This window comes from Hyperolius riggenbachi, chromosome 6 (assembly GCF_040937935.1).
Source record: "Hyperolius riggenbachi isolate aHypRig1 chromosome 6, aHypRig1.pri, whole genome shotgun sequence".
Taxonomy (NCBI): domain Eukaryota; kingdom Metazoa; phylum Chordata; class Amphibia; order Anura; family Hyperoliidae; genus Hyperolius; species Hyperolius riggenbachi.
The window spans coordinates 357,113,430-357,137,900 of NC_090651.1; the positions used below are offsets into that span (position 1 = coordinate 357,113,430).

General features: G+C 44.5%; 1 protein-coding gene across 1 annotated transcript in view; it reads right to left on the bottom strand.

Annotated features, from left to right (window-relative positions):
* Positions 1-24,237, bottom strand: part of LOC137522252 (uncharacterized) — a 93,558-nt gene extending 69,321 nt beyond the window's left edge. The window contains exons 1-4 of the mRNA XM_068242282.1: positions 23,690-24,237; positions 20,616-21,180; positions 17,410-17,572; positions 8,323-8,496 (exon numbers count right to left, since the gene is read on the bottom strand). Coding sequence (XP_068098383.1) covers positions 8,323-8,496; positions 17,410-17,572; positions 20,616-21,180; positions 23,690-24,237 — 1,450 coding nt within the window. The remainder of the gene's footprint in view (positions 1-8,322; positions 8,497-17,409; positions 17,573-20,615; positions 21,181-23,689) is intronic.
* Between the last annotated feature and the right edge of the window lie 234 nt (positions 24,238-24,471).

Consider the following 24,471-nt stretch of genomic DNA (forward strand, 5'->3'; position numbering starts at 1 on the left):
CCCTGCTCCTGCCCCTCGTGCTACTGTTTTGTCCCCTCCCGCTCCGGCCCCTCCTGTTTCAGTTCTGCCCCCTCCCGCTCCGGCCCCTCCTGCTTCAGTGTTGCCCCTTCCCACTCCTGCCCCTCCTGCTTCAGTTTTGCCCCCTCCTGCCCCTGCCCCTTCCGTTCCAGTTGTGCCCCCTCTCCCTCCTCCTGACCCTCCTTTCCCTTCCCCTTCTGGCAGTAGGGCTGCCTTTCCTCCTGTTGGCCCGTTGTCTGCGGCTTTCTCCTTTTCTGCCCCCAGTCCAACAGGGGCTGCCTTTGCCCCGTGGAAGCGGGAGCACTTATCACTAGAAGAGAGGGAGTACCTAGAACAGCGCTTTAAGACAAAGAAAAAAAAGGCCAGTAGTGCTAAGTCCTTGTCCAAGACCCCTCCTGAGGAAAAAATGGAGGCCAAGAGATTGGCCATTACACAGAGGAGGCAAAAGGACAAGGTAGATCTTAGCCTATCCAATAGGTTTGAAGTCCTGGCCAACTCTCCCCTCGCTTCAGAGGAGGAAGAGATGGCGGTTGGGAGTCCTGATGCTGGTGGGGAGGCATTGTAGCTTTGTGTTTGTCTTTTCCTTTTTGTAAATGTCGTCTTTTTTCTTTAGTTTTTGTTTCTTGTTCAAGGAAGCATACAGGGAAACCCTAATCATTCTGATGGCGGTTCACCCACCACTCATGTTGGCAACGATCAACGTTGCCAGCATTAAAATGACCAGAGCTCGAAAATTGGCTTTTTCGATTTTGGCTGCCCTTGAGGTTGATGCTTTCTTCCTGCAGGAGACCAGGCTCACCTCTATGGCTGACCTCTGGTTGGCTGAGAGGGACTGGGTGTCCGGTCCAAGTTTTTGGTCTCTTGCAGGAGAGCCTGGTAGTGGTGTGGCGGTCCTCTTTAGGGCCGACATGGTAACTTGCCGACGAATTATTGAGGTGGAGATGGGTAGGTGTCAGGTCTTAGACATCTGCGTGAGGGGGCAGGATCTCCGGCTAATTAACATCTATGCCGACCCCAAGTCTAAGGGGGAGAGAAAGCGCCTCTTCACGCAGGTCAGGCCATTCCTTTTTTCAGCCTATCCTGTGATCCTGGGTGGTGATTTTAAAACCATCACTAGGGCCATGGACAGGGCAAGGGCCCAGGTCCGGATAGGTGTTGATAGTAAGTTTTTAGCTAAATTAGTTGTTGAGGCTGATCTGGTGGACGTGCACGTTCGCCATTCACCGGATCTCACGGGGTTCACCTTTTATAGAGGTAGTAGTAGGTCTAGGATAGATAGGTTTTTTGTTTCGGAGGGCCTCATCAGTTCAACTCCCAAGTTGTTGGCGGTGGAGTTCTCTGATCACCTTATTCTGTTGGTGGGCTTGAATGCTTCGGATGCTCCTTCTAGGGGTAGGGGTATGTGGAGGATGAATTCGTCCCTGATGCTGGAAGATGAGGTGAGACAATCCTTCAGGGAGTTTTTTCATGCACAGGTCTCTATCCTGGACTGCTTTGATAATAGGTCTGAGTGGTGGGAAGAAGTCAAAAAACGTGTTGCCAGATTTTTCAAGGGTCTAGCGATCCGTAGGAGTGTTGGTAGAAATCTCGCTTACCAGCATCTAAGGGAGAGGTTGACTGCTCTCGTCTCTGAGGGCGGAGATCCGGGGGAGATCTCTGAGGTCAAACTTCGCCTTAAGCAACAGCAATACGACCGGCTGGCTTCTTTGACTCTGGAAAGGGATCACGGTAAATACCACTCGCCTGATCCTTACCAGAGTTTCAAACAAAGCTCGGCACTTAAGACGGTCCGTGGTCTCAGGGATGGTTCGGGGTCTCTGGCAAAGTCCAGGTCGGAGATCTTGGCCATCGCTAGAGAGTTTTATGCTGACTTGCTTAGGGAGAAGCCACTTGACCAGACGAGGATGGAAGATTTCTTGGCTTCCGTACCAGGTCTGGGTGATGTTGATGTTTCTGCCATAGATTTGACAACTGAGATCACTGCAGAAGAAGTAGTGAGAGCCATTGGTGGCCTTGCGCCTAAAAAGACCCCGGGTCCGGATGGACTAACGGCTGAGTTTTACAAGGCCTTCAATTCCATCTTAGCCCCTCAATTGGCTGCCGTGTTTAACAATTGCCTTGCTGGGGGCCAGTTACCGCCCTCCATGAGGCAGTCAGCATGCTCGGTGGGGTTCCGGTGGGCATCTCAGGTGGCTCATCTCTAAAGGTGGTGGCGTATGCCGATGATGTCACTGTGGTGGTCTCGAAGGCGGAGGAGGCGTTGGTGGTTGCCGAAGAGATCTCCAGGTACTCATTGGCATCTGGTTCAAAAATCAATCCGGATAAGTGTGAAACTTTCTAGATGGGTAAAGTTGAAGAGTCCTTTAGACCAGTGATTCTCAACATTTTATAAGTGTGTACCCCTTTTAAAACCCTGTACTCATCGAGTACCCCTATCATAGTAAACATGATCACAAGTACCCCTTGACAAATATATATTTAATCGTAGTACATGATAATTGGTTCTAAACAATGTGCAAGCATTTATTATTGCTTTTAATTTGCTAAAATACTAATTTGATGCTGTTTAAATAAGAATTATAATTTTCTAAATCTGTAAATTTGTTATTCTTGGTTGAAGGGACACCGAGCAGTGCAGAAACTATGGAAAGATGCATATCATTTTAAAGCTCTCTTTCTCCTCTTTCCAATGATATATAAACTGCCACCCTACGCCTTTTAGTTTTCGCTATTTTCGCAATTAAAAATTGCAGCGGTCGTGATTTCGATCGTGAAAATATAGAAAACGAAAAGGCGTAGGGCGGCGATTTAGGGGTCGCCAGAAAGAGGAGAAAGAGAGCTTTAAAATGATATCCATCTTTCCATAGTTACATTGTATTACACAGGGCGACTTTTTCTCAAAGTCAGCAGCTTCATTCAGCAGAAAAAGTCGCCCTGTGTAATACAATGTAACTATGGAAAGATGGATATCATTTTAAAGCTCTCGTTCTCCTCTTTCTGGTGACACCTAAACCTCGGCCCTACGCCTTTTAGTTTTCTCTATTTTTGCGATTAAAATCGCGGCCACGGCAATTTAAATCGCGAAAACAGCGAAAACTGAAAGGCGTAGGGCGGTGGTTTATATATCATTGGAAAGAGGAGAAAGAGAGCTTTAAAATGATATGCATCTTTCCATAGTTTCTGCACTGCTCGGAGTCCCTTTAAGTATATCAAGCCCAAGTACCCCCTGGACCCATCAGAAGTACCCCCTGGGGTACGCGTACCGCATGTTGAGAACCTAGGCTTTAGACTTCCCGGATCCTTTCCCATGCCTCAAGAGGAAATTAAGATCCTTGGCATCAAATTCTGCCCAGGTGATTATGGCCTACGAAATTGGGAACGCAAACTATCTGATGTCAGCACAAAAGTAGCTCGCTGGAAAGGTTGGAGTTTGACCTTTAGGGAAAGGATTGACTTGATCAAGACCTATCTGGTGCCAATAATGTTGTATGTCAGCTATGTTGCTATTTTGCCAGCATCTCTGTACACCAGGGTCAATGGCCTGTTTTTCCTGATGTTGTGGGGAAACACGCTAAACCATGTGCCCAGAAGCATTACTTACAAAACTATGCGGGAGGGTGGCCTAGGTATGGTCAACCCGATTGTTTTCTTCTCCTTTATTTTTATTAAGTACAATCTTGGTAGTTTGTTGATGGAGAACCCGCCTAGTTGGGTAGGTATCTTCCAGACCTGGTGCGAGCCTTTCCTTAGAGAATGGAAGAGCGGTGGCCCGGTGAAAAATTTGAGAGCACGTCACGGCTATCTTCCGGCCTATATCTTACCTTGTATGAAGAAACTGCTGCAGTGGGGATTGACGGTGGAGGACATCAGATCGGTCGACAGGAAAGTCCTGTCGGCTAGGTTGGTGGACTCCTACTTTCCTGACTCACTGGCCTTGAGGCACAGGCACAATTTTGAAGGGGGGCTTGCGTTTGCTTAATTCGCCGCGGGTTCCAAACAAATTAGGGGACATCGCCTGGCTTACCTTCCAGGGCAAGCTTTACGTTGGAGGGAACATGAAGTGTCGGGATGTGGTGGAGCGTGTCTGTCCTCGACAGGGGTGCACTGTTGAGGAGGACATGGACCACTTTCTGATGTCATGCCCCTTCAACGTGGAGGTATACAAACAGGTGGGGAGGGCTCTGAATATCCCATTCCTGGCGCATCTTAGTTATGCTTGCTGAGTGGGCCTATGGAGCTTTCAATCTTCGCCAGGGTTATGATTTGTGCACATTATACATAGTCAGTTTAATGGTTAGGAGACACTTGTGGTTGGCACGTTGTGACTTAGCTATTAGGAAAAAAGACTTGCCCGTCCAGGTGGTGGTGAACAGCATTCTGGGTGAGGTGGGGACCATTCGGTACTTGGAGAAGAAGAAGCTGGGGAGAGGAGCTTGGGTTCTGGCATGGCAGAACATCAAGCCTCCTTGAACTGGTGGACTCCTCTCCTGGGTGTGAGCTTTGTCTATCTTCTTCTTCTTTACACGGTAGATTTTGTCCTTTTTGCATTATTTTTGAAGTCTGGTCGCAGGCACAAGGGGGAGTATCCCTTTGTGCTTCTTTCCTACTTGTAGGTAAGGTTTTTGTCTTGTCCGTGGGTTTAATATTTTTTTTTTTTTCCTCTCGTCTAGTCTTGTGTTTTGTCTTCAGTCTTGTGTTTAGTTGCTATTGTAATATCCTCGGGCGTAAAAGTCCCGCTTAGTGTAAATGAGGTGTGTATGTTGTGCTTCACTTTTTTGGGGGTGGTGTATGTTATATGTTTTTTTGTTGTTGTTGTTGTTGTTGTTGTTTGAGTGTTGTAATGTAGGTGTTGTCTTGCGTCTTTTGGGTGGTGGTTGGTGTTATGTGTATTTATTTGCTTTTCATCTGGTTGTCTTGTCGGTATGAATGCGTGTGGGTGATGTTTCCTCATCAGCCTGTTAGGTATATTCTATGTTTCATGCATGGAACAGATTGTATCTAAGGTTTCTTGTGCTTGTTATATTGTATCTTATTTCTTCATTTTATGCTATTTCAGATGAAGAATGTGCTAGACTTATGGCATATTATTGCTATATTATATGTTGGAACGAACTTGTTCCTTGGTTCTTTGTTCTTGTTGAATTGCATACTTTTAATTTTATTTATTATGTTGTATGCTGTATAAGTTATGTCAGATGTATTGGCATACTTTTACTTTATTTATTTCACCGTATGCTACTTTAAAGAGACTCCTTAACAAAAATTGCATCCTGTTTTTTATCATCCTACAAGTTCCAAAAGCTATTCTAATGTGTTCTGGCTTACTGCAGCACTTTCTGCTATCACAGTCTCTGTAATAAATCAACTTATCTCTCTCTTGTCAGACTTGTCGGCCTGTGTCTGGAAGGCTGCCAAGTTCTTCAGTGTTGTGGTTCTGCTATGAACTCCCCCTTCCAGGCCCCTCTATGCACACTGCCTGTGTATTATTTAGATTAGAGCAGCTTCTCTCTTCTCTCTTATCTTTTACAAGCTGGATAAATCGTCCTCTGAGCTGGCTGGGCTTTCACATACTGAGGAAATTCAGACAAGGGCAAAGCTGTTTGCAGGAAGAAAAGAGCAGCCTGAAACTTCAGTGCATGAGAGATGCAGGGGGAAAGAAACACACAAATGATCTCTTGAGATTCAAAAGGAAGGGTGTATACAGCCTGCTTGTGTATGAATGTATTTTCTATGTGTGGACATACTGTACATCAACCTACTTCCTGTTTTGGTGGCCATTTTGTTTGTTTATAAACAAACTTTTTAAAACTGTTTTTAACCACTTTTAATGCGGCGGGGAGCGGCGAAATTGTGACAGAGGGTAATAGGAGATGTCCCCTAACGCACTGGTATGTTTACTTTTGTGCGATTTTAACAATACAGATTCTCTTTAAGCTTTGATTTAATAAAAAAAAAATTCCCTGCACTGTACATTCTGTATATTCCTGTTTCTTCCAGACAGACATCCACTGTGAACCGAATCGTTCATTGTGATGATTCGACTCACAAAAAGATCCGGATCAAATGAACGATTCATTCATGATCTGGACAACACTATGAGTCCAGGTTACCTCACCACAGTGCAGTGAATATTAATTAGTCATGTGGCTAGTCACTGAGCATGTGCAAGCAGTCTAACGCAGCTAAAGCCAGTATAGCACAGCATGCTGCACTTTCCCAGAACATGCAGCGTTACAATGTAACGCAACGTGGGCACTGTGAACAGCCCATTGATTTTTCATTACTGTGTGGTGGGCTGCGTTACAGGCTGCTCTAACGTGCGCCTGTAACGTCCTCTAACGTGTGCCTGTAACGTCCCACTGTGAAAGCAGCCTAAAGAATCAAGTGAACCTTTTTTGCAGAAGTCTCTGCTTTTGCCTGATCTATTTCTAAGCTGCATACATTTGCATGAACTTGGACTAAATAGCATCTCATTTCCCATCCCTACTAATGGTCGAAGGCCAGTCCATCATTGTGTAATATGAGGGAGCTGCCAAAAAAGATGGAAGTTTCTACACTACAATTTGGTTTAATTTGTCATGTTGCATTTTTTTTTTGCTCCTTTGGTCTTTTTTAAATGTTGAACTAAACTTGGCATAATGATCTATTATTCTTATTATTGCAAAACGACACCACACGGAGTGTAAGGACATCCCCTTACCCTTCTATCTGTGACACAAATTGAGTTTCAAAACTTCCCCTTGTCTTCAGTTTTTCAGAAGCTTCTCCACCAAAAGCCAAATTCTCATTCACCATTTTCATCAAGACCAGCCTGACCAATTCGCCCATGTACTTTCCACCAATCATCTTCTCATAGCTGTACAGTGGAACAAATAACATGCAATCAGAGTGGGACATAGACAAACTATGGGCAAAAGACCTATCTAGTCTATACACAGTATATATATATATATATATATATATATATATATATATATATATATATATATATATATATATATATATATATATATATATATTTTTATAGGTCAGTACCCAGAAACTGAACCAACTGGAAAATGAAACACTAGATTTCTTGTTAAACTTCATATATTACAGTGGTGGCTAACCTTGGCACTCCAGCTGTGGTGGAACTACAAGTCCCATGAGGATTTGCAATACTCTTGACAGCTCTAAGCATAACTCGGGGAGGCAGAGGCATGATGGGATTTGTAGTTTTGTCACAGCTGGAGTGCCAAAGTTAGCCATCACTGCTATATTACATGCAGAGTTAAAGAATCACACTATACAGGATCATACAGTGACATTAGAGAAGGTGATTGTGGCTATGATTGTTATATTTACCAAGCAGGAGATTGTAGCTGGATGCACATTTGAAATCACAAGATCCTGGTTATACACAAGTTATTATTATTTAGTATTTATATAGCGCCGACATTCCGCAGGGCTGTACAGAGTATATATATTGTCTTGTCACTAACTGTCCATCAGAGGTGGTCACAATCTACCGTAATCTCTACCTTAGTCATATGTCTATGTATGTATGTATCGTTTGTAGTCTAGGACCAATTTAGGGGGAAGCCAATTAACTTATCTGTATGTTTTTGATGATGTGGGAGGAAACTGGACTGCTCAGAGGAAACCCACACAGACACAGGGAGAATATACACACACCATGCAGATAGTGCTCTGGCTGGGATTCGCATCAGTGCTGCATAGTGAGTGTGCTTACCACTATGCCACGTGTTCTCTTGCCCAACTTTCACCTTGTAGCTCTCTGCTGGTCTCATTAATCCCTCGAACAGAGACTCCACTGGGAGTCTTCAGTGAATCGGCTATGTGGATAGATCATGGTGAACCAGAACTTCTAGGATTTTGTAAGGTTCTATCACACGGGAGGCTGAAGGCGGTGAATTCACCACCTGTCTGCTGCTCCCATACATCGGCCAGTCGCTTGCTAGCACTAGGCAAGGGCAGTGGAGAGGGGTCCATCACATTGGATCGTGGCCACAGCTACACTGAGATGCAACATGATGCAGTTGTTGCTGCTGGATAATTATACAGTGTGTCCAGTGCTGACACATACAAACACTGCCTTTCTGATGCATTAAATTGCAGATGGAAGGTGATTGGTGACCGGCAGACGCACAGGATTAAGAGTTCACGTTTTTCATTCTGTGAGGAGTGAATGGGCCTCTAAATAAGGGCAAGTAGTGTTAGCTTTAATTTACAGAGTCAGGAGGAAAGATTTTACATGTACCACCAAGACAGAAAACAAGACGTTGTATTCTTACAGTTGCTGACCAGGATTTAGCGAGCCTTCATCCACCACACGATCATACTCCAGTCGGAAGTCTTCTATCTCTTCCATGTCCCCAAACGCTCCCCACTCTGTGTTGACACACATGCGTCCCTCTTTTCCTTCCACCAGCCCCACGTTACACATCTCCTCCATGTAACATGCATTGCAGCCAGTACCTAGAGATCAATGCAGAAAGCATCTCAATGCTAAAGAGAAACAATGCCTGTTTTAGCCAGACTTCTTTTTTTTTTTTTTTTTTGTAATATACAGTATCCATATGTTTTTTTAAAGTACATCTGAAGTCAAAAGTGAAACTATTGAAAATAAATTGCCGTATTTATGTCATAATTAACTTAATAATCATCTTACTGATGCTCATTGCTCTTTGAGGACCCTCCCATTCCCCGTTCTGCTCTATGTTTGTATTAGACTGCCGGTGCAGTGGTATACTGTCGCCTATGCTATGCACAAGCGCACAGACAATGGGCATGTGTGGTTCGGAACTTGCAAGTAAAAGGAAGCTCTGGTGTTCAATGGCAAATCAATGGGCTTGGGTGCTCCCTTCCACTGGGTATGCGTGGTTCGGAACTCAGGCATGCTTAATGGAAGGAAGCTCTTGTGCTGCCCACATTCTATACATGGGGCAGGAGTGCTTTCTTTTACTTGGCTTGTGCAGTTCAGAACTTGTACATGCCCCATATCTATGCACTCATACACAGCCCCCGAGTATGTCCGGTCAACAATATTCAACCGCATGGGCAGTAAAATAGAGTTGAACAGGAGACTGGAGGGACTCGGAAGGCAACAAGCAGCGGTAACATGTTTATAAAGAAGTTATTTATCACACTAAAGATTTTTTTTTAATAATTTCAATCACATTTAATCATATTAAAATATTGTACTTTAATTTATACTAAAACATTGTCTTAAAAAGTAAGGTGTAGATATGTTGATCTGTTGGCAAAATTTCATGGATGTTTGAATAATAAAATATGGCAGTAGCTCCCTGTCTAGTATTATATACTATTATGTACTACCGTATTTTTCAGACTATAAGACGCTCCCAACCATAAGACACACCTAGGTTTAGAAGACAAAAACCAGGGGAAAGAATATATGTGTAACCAATAAGAAAAGATCATCTGCATGAGGAAAAAATGGCAATGCACACTACCAGGTTCAACTATAGAACATAATCTTTATTCAAAACACCAAGACCAAACAATAAATAAAAACACTTAAAATATGGGTCATAGACCCTGGGGATACTGATATAAACACTGAATAACTATGTATGATGTGATCGATTCAAAAAAGTCAGCCAATTAGACTAATGCTGGGCAGTAACATATGCCTGCATGAATGCAGTCACAAGAAATAATATATATCGAGTGACCGATCTCACTGTTATTGAATCCTTATAAATCAAAAAGACTCAGTAGCATAAATGGCTACAACACTCTCTGGACAGCAAAGACATAGCATAATACAGATATTAAATCAGATACTAAACCTCTTGCACAACATGGACAATAAACTGTTAATCTTATACATGTTAAATGCCAGTCAGCGCTCCCAGCGAGACAGTGGAAAAAATCAAAGAGAGCAAAGTATTACCTGCCCGTCAGTGTACTCGTGCATGCAGTCCCCAGAGCCCCCTCCACGCGTATCGCGGCTCCTGCCGCTTTTTCAAGAGGTGCAGATAAGGTGCAAGGTGCACGTTTAAATAGTAACAACGTACGTCCCTGTAGACAGTCACTGCCTATCTTCCATGCGTGGCCACGCATGTGCGCAGTGACGCCGCTCCTCTCCATTGGAGCGAGCGGCGCATCTGCGCATACTAAATCTAAGTCGATAGGGAAGTGCGTAAGTAATAAAGTTTGAGAGCGCTGGCAGCACAAACTGATAGCCATGTATACATATATATGTAAAATTGATTAAAAACAAAAATAGCAATACAGGGAAGCAATGAGATAAACAAAAAGGGGGAAATTAGAGAAATATTCTGATGAAATAAAAACGTAAATAAAGAGAACATTAATGTCAAAGATATATAACCCCATCTAGTGGTGACAATACAAAATGTGGCAAAGCTCCATTATACAAGGAAATAAAAAATAGTAAATAGTACATGTGTGGTGATGACTATACAGATATAATAAATATAATACAAAAAAAAAAAATATATATATATATATATATATATATATATATATATATAAAATCTGTTGTGAAAATCTTTGGGTGTATCCCGATTTAATTCATGTGTAGAATTTTTTCTAATTCGTATGTGAAAAAGTGCTGGTGCTGGAAATATCAATGTGGTATCAATATATCACTGGAACAATAAAAATAAAAATTGTGAATAAATAAAAATAAATAACAGATTAAAAACACTGATTGTAAGTGCAAAAGTGCAAAACCAACTGAAATAACATGTTGTGGAGCTGTACTTACTCAGCTCACACAACATAACGTGCAAAACACTCCTAGTGCCACATATGGATACTACAAACAAATTTACTCATCTCTCCTCCGGGGAGGGCTGCTGCTGACCACTGGCTGCTGGGGTGGATGTTATAGCTTGCGTGGGGCGTTGGCTGTTGCTGTTGTTGGGAGTGCTGCTCACAGCGGAGGTCTCTGAGGAACTCATGGTGAGCTCATATAGTGGTTGGCGGTGAGTGAAGTATTACTGATCCTAGCAATATACACACTGACTGGCAGAGTACGCAATGCTATATAGTCTGGCTGAGCGGTGTACACAGAGTGGCAGTACACACAATGCTATATAGTCTAGCTGAGCGGTGTACACAGAGTGGCAGTAAACAATGCTATATAGTCTGGCTGAGCCGTGTACACAGAGTGGCAGTAAACAATGCTATATAGTCTGGCTGAGCCGTGTACACAGAGTGGCAGTACACACAATGCTATATAGTCTGGCTGAGCGGTGTACACAGAGTGGCAGTAAACAATGCTATATAGTCTGGCTGAGCCGTGTACACAGAGTGGCAGTAAACAATGCTATATAGTCTGGCTGAGCCGTGTACACACAGTGGCAGTACACACAATGCTGTATAGTCTGTCTGAGCCGTGTACACAGAGTGGCAGTACACACAATGCTATATAGTCTGGCTGAGCGGTGTACACAGAGTGGCAGTACACACAATGCTATATAGTCTGGCTGAGCCGTGTACACAGAGTGGCAGTACACACAATGCTATATAGTCTGGCTGAGCTGTGTACACAGAGTGGCAGTAAACACAATGCTATATATAGCGTGGCTGAGCGAGGTACACAGTGGCAGTACACACAATGCTATATAGTCTGGCTGAGCCGTGTACACAGAGTGGCAGTAAACACAATGCTATATATAGGGTGGCTGAGCGAGGTACACAGTGGCAGTACACACAATGCTATATAGTCTGGCTGAGCCGTGTACACAGAGTGGCAGTAAACACAATGCTATATATAGTGTGGCTGAGCGAGGTACACAGTGGCAGTAAACAATGCTATATATAGTGTGGCTGAGCGAGCGGTGTACTACTGTTCCCAGCAGCGACACACAATGACTGGGGGGGGACCCTGGCTAGCGTGGCTGGAGAGCAAACTACCCTGCCTGCCTACCCAAAGCTAAACCCACAGACAAATGGCGGAGATATGACGTGGTTCGGGTATTTATTTACCCGAACCACGTGACCGTTCGGCCAATCAGAGCGCGTTCGGGTCCGAACCACGTGACCCGTTCGGCCAATCACAGCGCTAGCCGAACTTTCGGGGAACGTTCGGCCATGCGCTCTTAGTTCAGCCATGTGGCCGAACGGTTTGGCCGAACACCTAATGGTGTTCGGCCGAACTCGAACATCACCCGAACAGGGTGATGTTCTGCAGAATCCGAACAGTGGCGAACACTGTTCGCCCAACACTAGTTCCTTGTAAATGTGACTCGGAGCTGAAATAAATAAAACATTTTATACATACCTGGGCCCATCCGCTCGGATTGCTCCCATGCCTCCGTCCGTCCTCCGCTGCCCACAGCTTCGGGAACTGGGTTCCATCACTTCCGTCAGTCAGAGCCAGTCTAACGTAAGAGAAGTGCGCTGTTTGCGTATAGGACGCACTTCTCCTGCGTAGCTGGCCGTGATTGACGTCAGTGACGGGACCTGGTTCCTGAAGCTGCGGGTAGCGGAGGACGGCGGGGTGAGAGTGATCCGAGCGGATGAGGCTGGAGGAAGCCCCAAGTATGTATAAACCGTTTTATTTATTTCAGCTCTGGTACACTTTAAAGCCACACAAACAAAAGGTTGGGGTGAGCCACCAGATGGAATGATTCTGTTATAGTGAAAGTCTTGTTTACATTTTTATTTTATACTGGTTTACTACTTATAACTGTTTTTGGATTGTGGAACCAATCACCTGGGTTTCCATTCATTCTTATGGGGAAATTCACTTTGATATAAGAGTGCTTTGGACTACACGCATGTTTGCAGAATGAATTATGCTCGCAAACCAAGGGTCCACTGTATATATATTGACAACACATATCATAGCACTGTACATAGTACAAAACAGACAATAGTGGGGAGCATAGATATATGTCAGCAGCACAACACGCTATATAAGCAGGACATCCAGCAACGTAAGCACAAAAACATCACCAATATTGGAAAATGTTCATTTGATAAAATACACAGAAACAGTATACACCCTGGGGGGGGCGGTCTCTCTGCCTTTGCGAGCTTACAGTCTAGAGGGTAGTGGGATGGAGGATAATTTTTGCCACCCAAAGGCAAACAATTCTCTCTAGGCTTTCTCTCTAGGCTTTCTCTCTAGGCTTGCTGGAGCCTGGATCGCTTAGCTCTTTCTGCTTTTTTCCACTGATAATAGTCTTGGTACATATACCTTATTCTGTACCCCACTGGCTAGCACTCATTCTCGGAATATCAGTGTTTACAAACTGCTTCTGAGTGTACAGCGGTGACACACATTGACCTGTGACACTGCAAAACCCTAATCACTGGCGGCTCTCCCACCCGCAGCCAGGCACATGCCTCGTCTGTAAATAGAAGATGTGTAAAGACAAAAAAGAAAGCTGGAATGATCAGGGTGAAGGACACAGGCAGGAGTGCAGCCCATAGCCACTGTTTACACAAGAATGTTTGTTTTTACATCGTGACAAGTTTTGTGCCCATTTATTCATACACTGTCTATTGAGCATACTGTATCAGCTGATGTCCATAAAATGAGGTGACATGATTGACAGCCCAGAACACCACTATGTATTCTACTCAGGTCCTTTACAAACTAATCACCAGTAACATGCCTGTCACTGGTTGAAAAGGTGCCAACTATTGATACAATATCGATTGTAAATTCTTACCAAATCTATGTAGTAGAAGAGAAAATGGTTACTTTAGGTAGTCACTCATATCACATAGAAGTGGTAAGAGTGTACAATCAAGGTCAGGGCCAGGCCGAGGCAGAGGCGAGAGAGGCTCCAGCCTCAGGGCACAGTGTAGGAGGGGCGCACAACTCACTCAGCTATCTTTTCCCCTATTGTACTTGACTGTATAATCTGAGTGGTTATCCCGTAGTCATGGGCCCCCTCTGAGTGCCCCCCTGCTCAGTAACATGCAGTTAACTGTTTACAGGTTCCAGTAGCATACAGTGAACTGGGTAGGGCCTGTAAAAAAAACGCTCCATGTCAGTCTGAGTCTATGTAGGCGTTAAGTAAACAAAGCATCTTATCTATTTGCCATAAACACCTCACAATCCTTGCAAGATCCCTTCTTATTAATGTATTTGGATCATACTTATATTTGCAAAATAAATCTTTGTACCTCCTTCTGCTTATATGTTGTAACATTGTCAGTCAACAGCAGGAATAGAGTCTGAAGAAGGCTTACAAGCTGAAAGATTACTAGTACCAGCAATGCTTAGCTGCTATCATAAGGAGTTACACACAAAGTGTTTCTCTCCATTCCCTTGCTTTCAGAGTCATGAGACAAAGGCTGGGGCTGGAATGATTTGTCTGTGATCTGTCCACACAGGAGCAGTTTGCTAGCAAGTAAAGATTAAAGCAAGCCAGCAAACTAGTCAAGTAGCCAATTTTCTCGCGAGTTAAATGCTCGCCATACATACATTGATTTTGATCACCCAGATGGGCCCCACCAGCCAGCCACCCTTTGTGCCCCCTCATCCCCCCAAAAAATATGAAGCTGGAGCCGCCACTGCCCATAGTAGAAAACGGTTGCATATAAAAACTGGTGAGTGGTTGTGATCTGTGCAGATGTACCTAAATGGGTATAGTGTTGTGCAAGCCCATATTACCCTTTCCTATGAATGTCATTAGATACCCAAGAATGCCATGCTGTTTCATGGGAGTGTCTTGTGAATTATCCCAACAGTGTGAGATTGATTATATTCAAATGGGTGACAGAGTAGCGGCTCATTTTATCAAGGGTTTGTATAGAAGAAAGGAAGGGAAATAATTGGAGTTGGTGGCAGATATACTGGAAGTTTTAAAGACATATACGAAGTCCTAGTGAGATGCAACCTTCCAGCTACACTACAATGCAATGGAACATCAGGACTATTTGAAGTGACGTATAGAAGAATGCAGTAAATTATTCTGGATACCCAACAACCTCTTATATCTACTGTATATATTGCTGTATAGATACAGACGCTCCCATTCTGGGAGACCAGGTATTATTTGCACTGGCTTCAGAACTTTCAGTAAAAAAAATTCCGAAGAGATCACCTGACAGGAGTAAAAATGTGGCCACCTGTGATAAATTTCAGACTGTAAATCAAGGTGAGAAAATATTTTACAATGGGCAAACACTGACTAAATATTTATAAATTACTATTGTAAAAAAAAATAGCAATTTTATGCAATTATTTTCACTACAGTTCCTCTTTAAGAACCTCTGTTGACATTGGAGGTAATTTTATTTGCCTGTCCTCAAAAAAAAGTGGCAACCAGAGCAGGATCATTCACCAGACAACCTAAGCAGGTACTTGGGGCCTAGTGGGTGTCAAGGGGCCCACCTGACGCCTTCTTTGACCTCTCTTTACTTCGGCTTACCAAAAAGGACCACAAAGGACATAAACTGAGAGAAAGAAAATGTTACCTATAGAATGCCTGGGTTAGAAAGTCTGTCAGGTTCTTAAGGAGAGTCTGAATCCAAAATAATGTGCTCTTTTTATCGCCCACTTATGTTAAGCAGTAAGATGAAAGCAGATTTGCCGCAAGCAACAGCGCGGTAGAACAAGGTATTTATCCCCCCAAAATCCCGGGGCAAAGTTCCACGACTTTCCAGGTCATGGATGTTGCTGCCCAGGGGAGGCAGAGCTTTTCGCTGTAGCTCTGCCTCCAGTCCAGTAAATCTCTGCTGATCTCCGCCTCTTCCCGCCTCTCTCAGTGAAAGAAGACTGAGAGGGGCGGAGAGAGGCGGAGGTTGGCGGAGATTGACTGGAGCAGAGCCAGAGCTACTACGCAAAGCTCTGCCTCCTCCAGGTAGCGAAGGGAGAATTTTGCCCCGGGGATTTCAGGTGGATAAATACATTGTTTTGCCGCGCTTTTGCGGCAAATTAGCTTTGACCTTACTGCTTAACATAAGTGGGCAATAAAAAGAGCAAATTATTTTGGCTTCAGACTCTCTTTAATGCTGTCATTTCACAAAATTTCAATCACATTCTGTCCCTTTCATTGCCAGCAGTTAACACAACGTGAAGTGCAACTCTGGGACTCTATCCCCTGCTAATGGTGCTGAATGGCTGTGCACTGTGTTATCCGGGTTTCCAAATACAGAAATCCGGACGCGAACAACAACACTAGTCCTGTATCCCATAGAGCCTTTCTGGTCCTTTCTCCGCCCACTGCTGTCCTACCTATGTGAAATAATTTGAGCTGCAGGTAGAATTAGGGCCTGTTTCCACTACACGCAGATTCTGCATGCAGAAAACTGACTCCAATGACAGCCTATGGGAAATCTGCATCAGAAAAATCACGTTCAGTGGAAACAGGCTCATAGGCATTCATTGGAGTCAGTTTTCTGCACGCAGAATCTGCGTGTAGTGGAAACAGGCCCTAAGTCGTCCGCCCTCCTTGGGCAGCCTTGGAAGTACTCCTGTCCCCGATTACTCCCCAATATGTGCTGATCTGTACTGCACACGTGCAGTCCAATGTGAATGCACCCGTCTTTGGAAGAACTTCGGGGCATGAGTACTTCGGAAGCATTCTGATGACTTACAAAGGCACACATTTTGAATGGGGGACAGTGGGGTGACGAAGAGATGGAGAGACGGGGAAGGCTCTATGGGATCCAGAACCTTCCCTATTCTTAGCTGAGTACCTAAGTCTTTTTTCAGGTTGCTTTAAGATAAGCTATGGTTGATAAAATATAAAATATGTATGCTGGCCATTGGGGTAGGAGTAAGAAGCCGTCATCCTGAATATGGCAACCATTCTTCATTTATTTTAGCTTAATGGGCATGGAGGTAGAAGGCTGAGCAAAAGTAAGGCCAGAACATGGAATTTAGCCCCCATTCTGGCAGAGACGTCCCCTTTTGTAAGATGAAGTCCCTATTTTCATGGTTTTTTTTAATATATTGTTTCCTATGGTGAGAAAAAAAATAATGGTGGGCCTTTCAATATAATCAAACCTTGATTAGCCACATTGTTCATAGCAGCCTATTCTGGGCTGTATAGTATATGCTGCCTCTGGCCTTCAATATGGGGCCAGATTAGCCAGGGGTTAATTGGACCATGCCTTGTAACGTTTTCTTCGTCATCCTCTTGATCAACAGGGACATGTGAGGTTGCAAGCTGGTGTTGTAACTTTTTTCCTGCTGAACCCGATGGGCCTAAGTCTTTTTTCAACCCAAATAACAATGTAAGATAGAGGGGGCTCTTCGTTGAGCTTCTGTAGCTGTTTACAGGCATGGAATAGACCCCTACATAAGCTGGAATGGACAGTGCATGGGACTTTTTACATTTGCTGCTGGACCTTTGGCAGAACAAGTTGATGATTCTGTCCATCCCTCTATATCTGAGAACTGGAAATGGCATTATCTCGGATATCCACCTGAGCCATCAGGTGTCGATCGAACGTAGGTGGGCAGCATTTTCACACTTGCTTCTTCATTGGTTTCCAGGTGAAGCCCCCTCTCCATCTCAGCCAGCAGCCTGCTCATCAACACCTGCAAATCTTCTTCATGAAGCTTGAATTCCAGCAGCATCTGCTCCACCTAAAATAGGAAAAAAAACAGCTAAATAAGAACTCCCCAAAGCATCTTTTTCGTTTGCTTGCTTGAATTTTCATTGATCACTCAAACCCTCATTTTCTCCCACTACAATGGCCGTGTTTTTTTCATGAGTTTGAAATAGAATTTTAAAAGGCTTGTTTGGCTTCCAGTAATGTGGCCGATATAAAACTCACCCATTTTATTGACTCTTCTAAAGCTGTCAATTAAATATTTTAAAGAGTACGTCCAGCATGAAACAGAGAACTGGCAATGTAAGGGTGGCCACTAATGATCAAATCTTTTTCATCCAATCTTACCAAATCTATGTAGTATAAGGGTAAATTGAGTGAATATACTGAATGGATACTTCAGGCAGTTACCTTCTATTACATAGAAATGGTAAGATTGGATGAAAAAGATTGGATCATTAGTGGCGACTTTAAGGCTCTCTATTATTGTTGCAAGGATTGGGGAGCGTTTGCGTTAATCACTCATCCGCTCGCCCATAATTCATTAACAACAGAAACTCTGCCCCCTCCATATATAAGACAGCCGTGGTCATGTTACCTGAAGTCTTACAAAGCTCTGTGGCCATCCTCTCCTGCCTGCCGGGCCCTGCCCACAGCTTAGCAGCCACCAATTAGGCTGTGGTTGCCAAGCTGGGGCGGGCCAGGGCAAGCATGTGTGGGTGACCACAGAGCTTCAAAAGACTTCAGAAAAAAAACACCATGACGGCTTTCTGTCATTCATAAACTACTTGCCAATGGGTGAGTAATTAACCCTACCACCTGCCAATCCGTGTAGCAATAATAGAGAGCATGATATCACGGGCTCTATATTTTTTTTTTTAACCAACAAGTTTATTGAGGCATATAGAGTAAGTACAGGCAACATTGCAATAGCAACAGAATGGAAATTAAAAACGTGCAGGGATACATACATGTAAATCCATACAGAGTTATTACAATCAATTATGAGTTCCATTGGGATGTTAACTTTTTACAAATTAGCGATTTAGCAAAGTACAAGTTTCAGCAAGTAAGGGGGTTATATGTAGTAAAAGAACCACACTACATGACTTTACTATAGCAGGTACTGTTATTTTTATCTACAGTTCAGAATATTGAATGTCATGCAGTGTTATGCACTGCTGAGGCAGGCACATGATAGCAGCAATTGGAATTATTTCCTGTTTTCCCATTGATCCCATATGAGGTGAAGTTGGGTGACACGGCCCCTGTGCGTATAGACCAGTTTTTTGTATGCCAGACCGTCATCCAATCTCTTAATCCAGCTAGAAAGAAGCGGAGAGGCAGGGGACAGCCATCTCAAGGCTATCTCCTGTCGTGCCGCGAATAGAGTCTCACGGATAAAGGATTTAGTGCACGGTTGCATGCCTTCGTCTTGCATAACTCCTAGTATGCATAATATTGGGTCCAGTGTTACTGGGGAACCCATCTTATCATGCAAGAATTTAATCACTTGCTTCCAGAAGGAAGAAATGTGGGGGCAACTCCAGATTAGGTGGTAGAAGGAGGGGGAGTCGAGGTCGCATTTTGGGCACAGCTTGCTAGCATTGGCGTTGTACTTAACCACACGCGAAGGGGTCAGATAAGCTTGATGTAGGATATAGAGCTGGGTAGCCCGGTCTTTAATGCATAGGGAAGCCCTCTTTACAGCCTCTAGGGCGTCATCCCAATCATCTTCCTCTAGTAGCAGTCCTTCCGCAATCCATTTTTCTTTGGACCCGAGGGTGCGATCACATGCTTCCTTTGTTATAAATTTCTTATAGATATAGCCTATTTGATGTTTGGTCGGGCCCTTCTCAATCAAGTGTAGTATATTATGGGGCTCAATGTGGACTGGTGCGTTTTTAAATTGTGCAGTAAAAGCATGTTTCAATTGTAGGTATCTAAGGAATTGGGATGCAATTTCAGGGTGGTGGTTTTGGAGGGAGGTAAAGGAGGTAAGGGTATGCCCAGTTATTACATTTCCCAGGAATGCAACACCAATTCTTTCCCAAAAAATTGGGTCTGGGATGGAGTTGAATTCAGGAAAATGCGGGTTGTGCCAGAGAGGGGTGTGGTAGTCATAGGTGGAGGAAATGTACAAGCCACCTACCCGTTTCCATACTTTAAGGGCCTGAACCAGAATTGTGTTGCTTGATTTACTGGGGGGGAATATATTCACGTAGGAGGTCAAGGGCTACACTTTCTTTTGATAAGTCGTTGTTGTAGCCTAGGGCTTCAGGGTTGTAAAGGCCCTCTAAGGAGAACCAAGTGGCTATGTGCTGGAGTTGTGCCGCTAGGCAGTAGTGCTGTATTGAGGGGAGAGCTAGGCCTCCAAGGCCATTTGAGTTTATTAGGAGGGAGTGCTTAACACGAGGACTCTTGTGGTTCCAGATGAAGGAGAGGATAGTTCCCCTAAATTTTTTAAAGACTGATTGGGGTATATAAATCGGGGAGTGGTGTAGGACGTACAGTAGTTTAGGTAACAGGACCATTTTAATTAAATTTATTCTATCCACTACAGTTAGATATAGTTTAGACCAGGCCTTACACTTCGCTTGTACCAGGGAAATAAGAGGTATAATTTCTGCTTCCATGTAATGGTTGGGATTTGGATGGATCGCTACCCCCAGGTATTTAAAGGATTGCACCGGTTGCAGCAGGTTAGATGATTGGGATTGTGCTGAAGAGGGGGCATCTAAGTGCATCTGGACTGATTTAGTTGCATTCAATTTAAGGCCGGAGTAGTATCCGGACTCCTCTATCGTGTCTAAGGCTGCCTTCAGAGAGGAGTCCGGGTCCTCCAGGTACAGGATCGTATCATCGGCATAGAGGCTGATCTTTTCTTCTGTGTGATCAGTGCACAGCCCACGTATCAGGGGGTTGGTTCTTATACGACATGCTAGCGGCTCCACAGCTAGAGCATAGAGCAGGGGAGAGAGCGGGCAGCCCTACCTGGTCCCCCGACCTAGTGAGGGGGCCGAGATCCACCCATTTGTACCCAGTCTTGCCTTAGGGGCCTGGTAGAGTAGTCTCACCCAATTACAAAAGGCCTCTCCAAAGCCAAACCTGGCAAGGACCGCCTGCAGGTAAGGCCACTCAACAGTGTCGAAAGCTTTGGCCATGTCTAGGGAGGCGATGACTCTGCGACCCGAGTTTAAATGGTTAGCTTGTAAGTTGGTCATCAATCTGCGAATATTTATTGCAGTGTTTTTGCCAGGCATAAAGCCAGTTTGGTCAGGGTGGATTAAAGATAAAATTACTGAATTTAGTCTAATGGCCAATACCTTCGCCAGGATTTTGATGTCAGTTGTAAGAAGCGAAATTGGGCGGTAAGAGTCACATAAAAGGGGGTCCTTGCCAGGTTTGGGCAACACTATAATGAGAGCTTCCGTCATAGAGGAGGGAAGACGACCCACTTCGAAAGCCGCTTCATAGGTCTGGAGAAGTATTGGTACTATAGAATCCGAATATCTTTTATACATTTCTATGGGAAGACCGTCAAGGCCAGGGGCCTTTTTGTTGGGAAAACTGGCAATTGCTGTAGTTAGTTCATCTTGGGTGATGGGGGCATCAAGTAGTAGGGCCTGCTCTGGGTTTAATCTGGGTAGATTGATCTCAGAAAGAAAGATTTCAGAGTCTGTTTGTGTGGCAAGGGTTTTAGTAGTATAGAGAGCCTTGTAATACTCAAAAAATGTATTATTTATTTCAGCACATCCTGAAACTGGGACGCCGGAGGGGTCTTTAATGTGTGTAATAACCGGAGGAGAGGTATAGATTTTGGAGATCTTAGCCAGTAGTGTGCCCGCTCTCTCACCCTGCTCAAAATGTGCCTGTTTGCTAAAGAAAAGTTTGATTTTTGGTAATTTCCTCCAGCATGGTTTTGTGCTGGCGTTCTAATACTTGCCATAATGATAGGGTAACAGGGGACGGGTTGCTTATGTATTGAGCTTTAGCCAAATCGATTTTTTTAATAAGGTCATGCTCCCTTTGCTTCGAGTCACTCTTGCAGGCCGAGACAGCCTGAATCATTACCCCCCTGATAAATGCTTTAAACGTCTCCCATACCAGGAGTAAGTCCTCCTCCTCTCTGTGGTCAAACATGAAGCTTTCAAGGTGAGTAGTAATTTGGTCATGCGTTTGTATTAATTCTAGCCAAAAGGGGTTTAACTTCCAAAATTGAAAAGGTGGCTTCAGGCCCCATTCCACTGTAAGGGTTATTGGCATGTGGTCAGATACTAGACGTGGCAGCGCTCCAACCTCAACCACATCTTTCAGGACTAAAGGAGTTACTAGGAAATAATCAAGTCTGGAGGAGGTTTTAAAGGTGGAGGAGTAACATGTGTAGAGTTTACCCTGCGGATTAAAATGGCGCCAAACATCTATTAAGTCCATTTCTGCTGTTAGATGAGCAAATGAAGTGGGTTTGTCTATACGAGGCGGGATTCTATCAAGGGAGGCATTACAAACGGTGTTAAAATCCCCCATCCAAAGTGCCTGGGCACTAGGGTACTGAGCAGTAAATTTTGCTCCTTCTTGAAGAACTGAGGCACTATATGGAGGAGGGATATAGATGTTCAGGAGAAGCAATGCAATGCCATTAATTTTACAGTGTATAAACACGTATCTACCAAACTGATCACACTTGACGTGTATTGGTTGGAATTGGAGCGATTTTTTAACCAAGATGGAAACACCATGTGAACATTGGGAAAAAGCAGAATGATACGCCCAACCAACCCAGCCTCGTTTTAATGCCATTATTTTGCTTCCAGAGATGTGTGTCTCCTGGAGCGCCACCACGTCCGGTCTATGTCTGCTTAAGTAATTGAATATCATGTGCCTTTTCATCGAGTCATTCATTCCCCTTACATTCCAGCTGATAAATTTAAGTTTAACTGATTGCATTGAAAGTAAGAAAGATACTTAGTAGGATAAGTGGTGCGTTTATAGTAATACCCTTGCCAACGTCCTCTGTATCTGGTATCCTGTTATGCAGTAAATTACATTTGCAGTGTGGCCCGTACATTATAATGGTTTTGTGCTTTGGAACTTTTATAAACATAAAACTAACTTAACCCTAATACCCTTACTAATACTACTCTTAACCCACCCTGGTCGGCCCAAGCTAGGCAGACCCTTGTACCCCAAAACTGACAACACAACTAACAACAGCTAGTCAGAGTACTGACCCTTGCTGTTGGGGGGGGGGGGGGAAGCTAGGGGAACCCTTATATTACCCAAAAGCAATAATTGGTAGTACCGAACACAAAACAATCAGTTGGATATTTACCTGTACTGTAGGGGGGTGGCGGGGAAAAGGGAGACAGCCCCATACAAAGGAAAGGGCTCGCTCCTATTTCCCAGCCCTCCCGCCCAGAGCAGTGTAGTGCACCTAATTCCCAAAAAATTACAATTTTGAGACCCTGAGAGCAGTTTAAATGACATCAACCTGTGTGAGGCTTGGCCCAAGCCTGCAAGTCTTCACAGCCTGCGGAGAGAAAGGCCAACCAAGGCAACCGTGGAGCAGCTTGCACTCATCGACCACGGACAAACACCAATCACAGAGGAACATTCAAAAGTGCACCACAGCTGGAGCCAGCAGGGAGTGATGTCGCACATGCGAAGTAGGTGGTGTTGCACGTGGCATTGCATAGAAAGGATACTTAGCTGTATGCTAAAACGCATAGTTTATGGGTACCGTTCTATTGTAGAGCATAGTAAAAAGAAAGGGGGGGGGGGGAAAGAAGGAAACCCCGCTTAGTATTAGATACTCCGGTTGCCTCAGGTGGCTATACCGTGGCCATACGGTAGCTGCGTTAGAGAAAAGGCCCCAAGTCCTCACATTTGGCTTGCGACGTATCTGTAAGCGTACACTCGTCCAGAGGTGCTGTGACACAAAATGGCCGTACATGAAATTATAGCGATGATAAAGTCGGATCGTCAAAGTGTTCTTTTGTAGAAGCGTAAACAACAACGAAGGGATCTGAAAAGAGGGGGAACAGAGGTGCTGAAAAAGCAGCAGATCTGGCGCCAGGAGGACAGTCACGGACTGCACCGGTAAAAGAGACCGGCGTGGAGGAAAGCTTATGTAGGGCTATATTGTACTCACTCATCCGGGGAGCCTTGGCTACGTGCTGGGGAGCGGTTAGTGGACGGGCGGCTGTCAAGCCAGTCTGCGGCAGCTTCCGGGGTATTGAAGAAGTGCACATGGTCGTTCTCCACCACCCGTAGTTTTGAAGGGTAAAGCATAGCGTACACCAGGCCGCGATCACGAAGCTTCTTTTTAACGTTGATGAAGGTTGCTCTGTGCTTCTGTAATTCAATGGAGTAGTCCGGGTAAAATGAAATGCGTGCATTTTCGTAGATGATTTCACCTTTCGCTCGGGCCTCTTTAAGGATCACATCGCGGTCTCTGAAGTTTAAGAGCTTCATAATAAATGTTCGCGGCGGAGAGCCCGGTGGTGGAATCTTAGGAGAGATCCGGTGTGCGCGCTCTATAATGAAGACGGTGGAGAAGGCCTCTCTGCCGAAGACCGCTATCAGTAACTTCTCCGCGAATGACTCCGGAGAGTTTCCTTCGAGCTTTTCTGGTAACCCCACTATGCAGATGTTAGATCGCCTGTTGCGATTCTCCAAGTCATCCTGGCGCTCACGCATGGTTTTGACCTCAATTGGGTCTGAGAGACGTCACGCTGGATAGGCCGCATGCGGTCTTCGAGGCGGCTAACTCTTTCTTCTGTCCCCGACACGCGGGTACGAAGCGTTTGCATATCTGCTCTAAGGAGGGAGACATCCGACCTCACCTCCTCCAGCTTGGTGGTAATAGTTGTAAGGGCAGCTTGGCAAGAGGATATGCCTTGCATGATTTGCTGAAGTGACGGAGCAGACCCT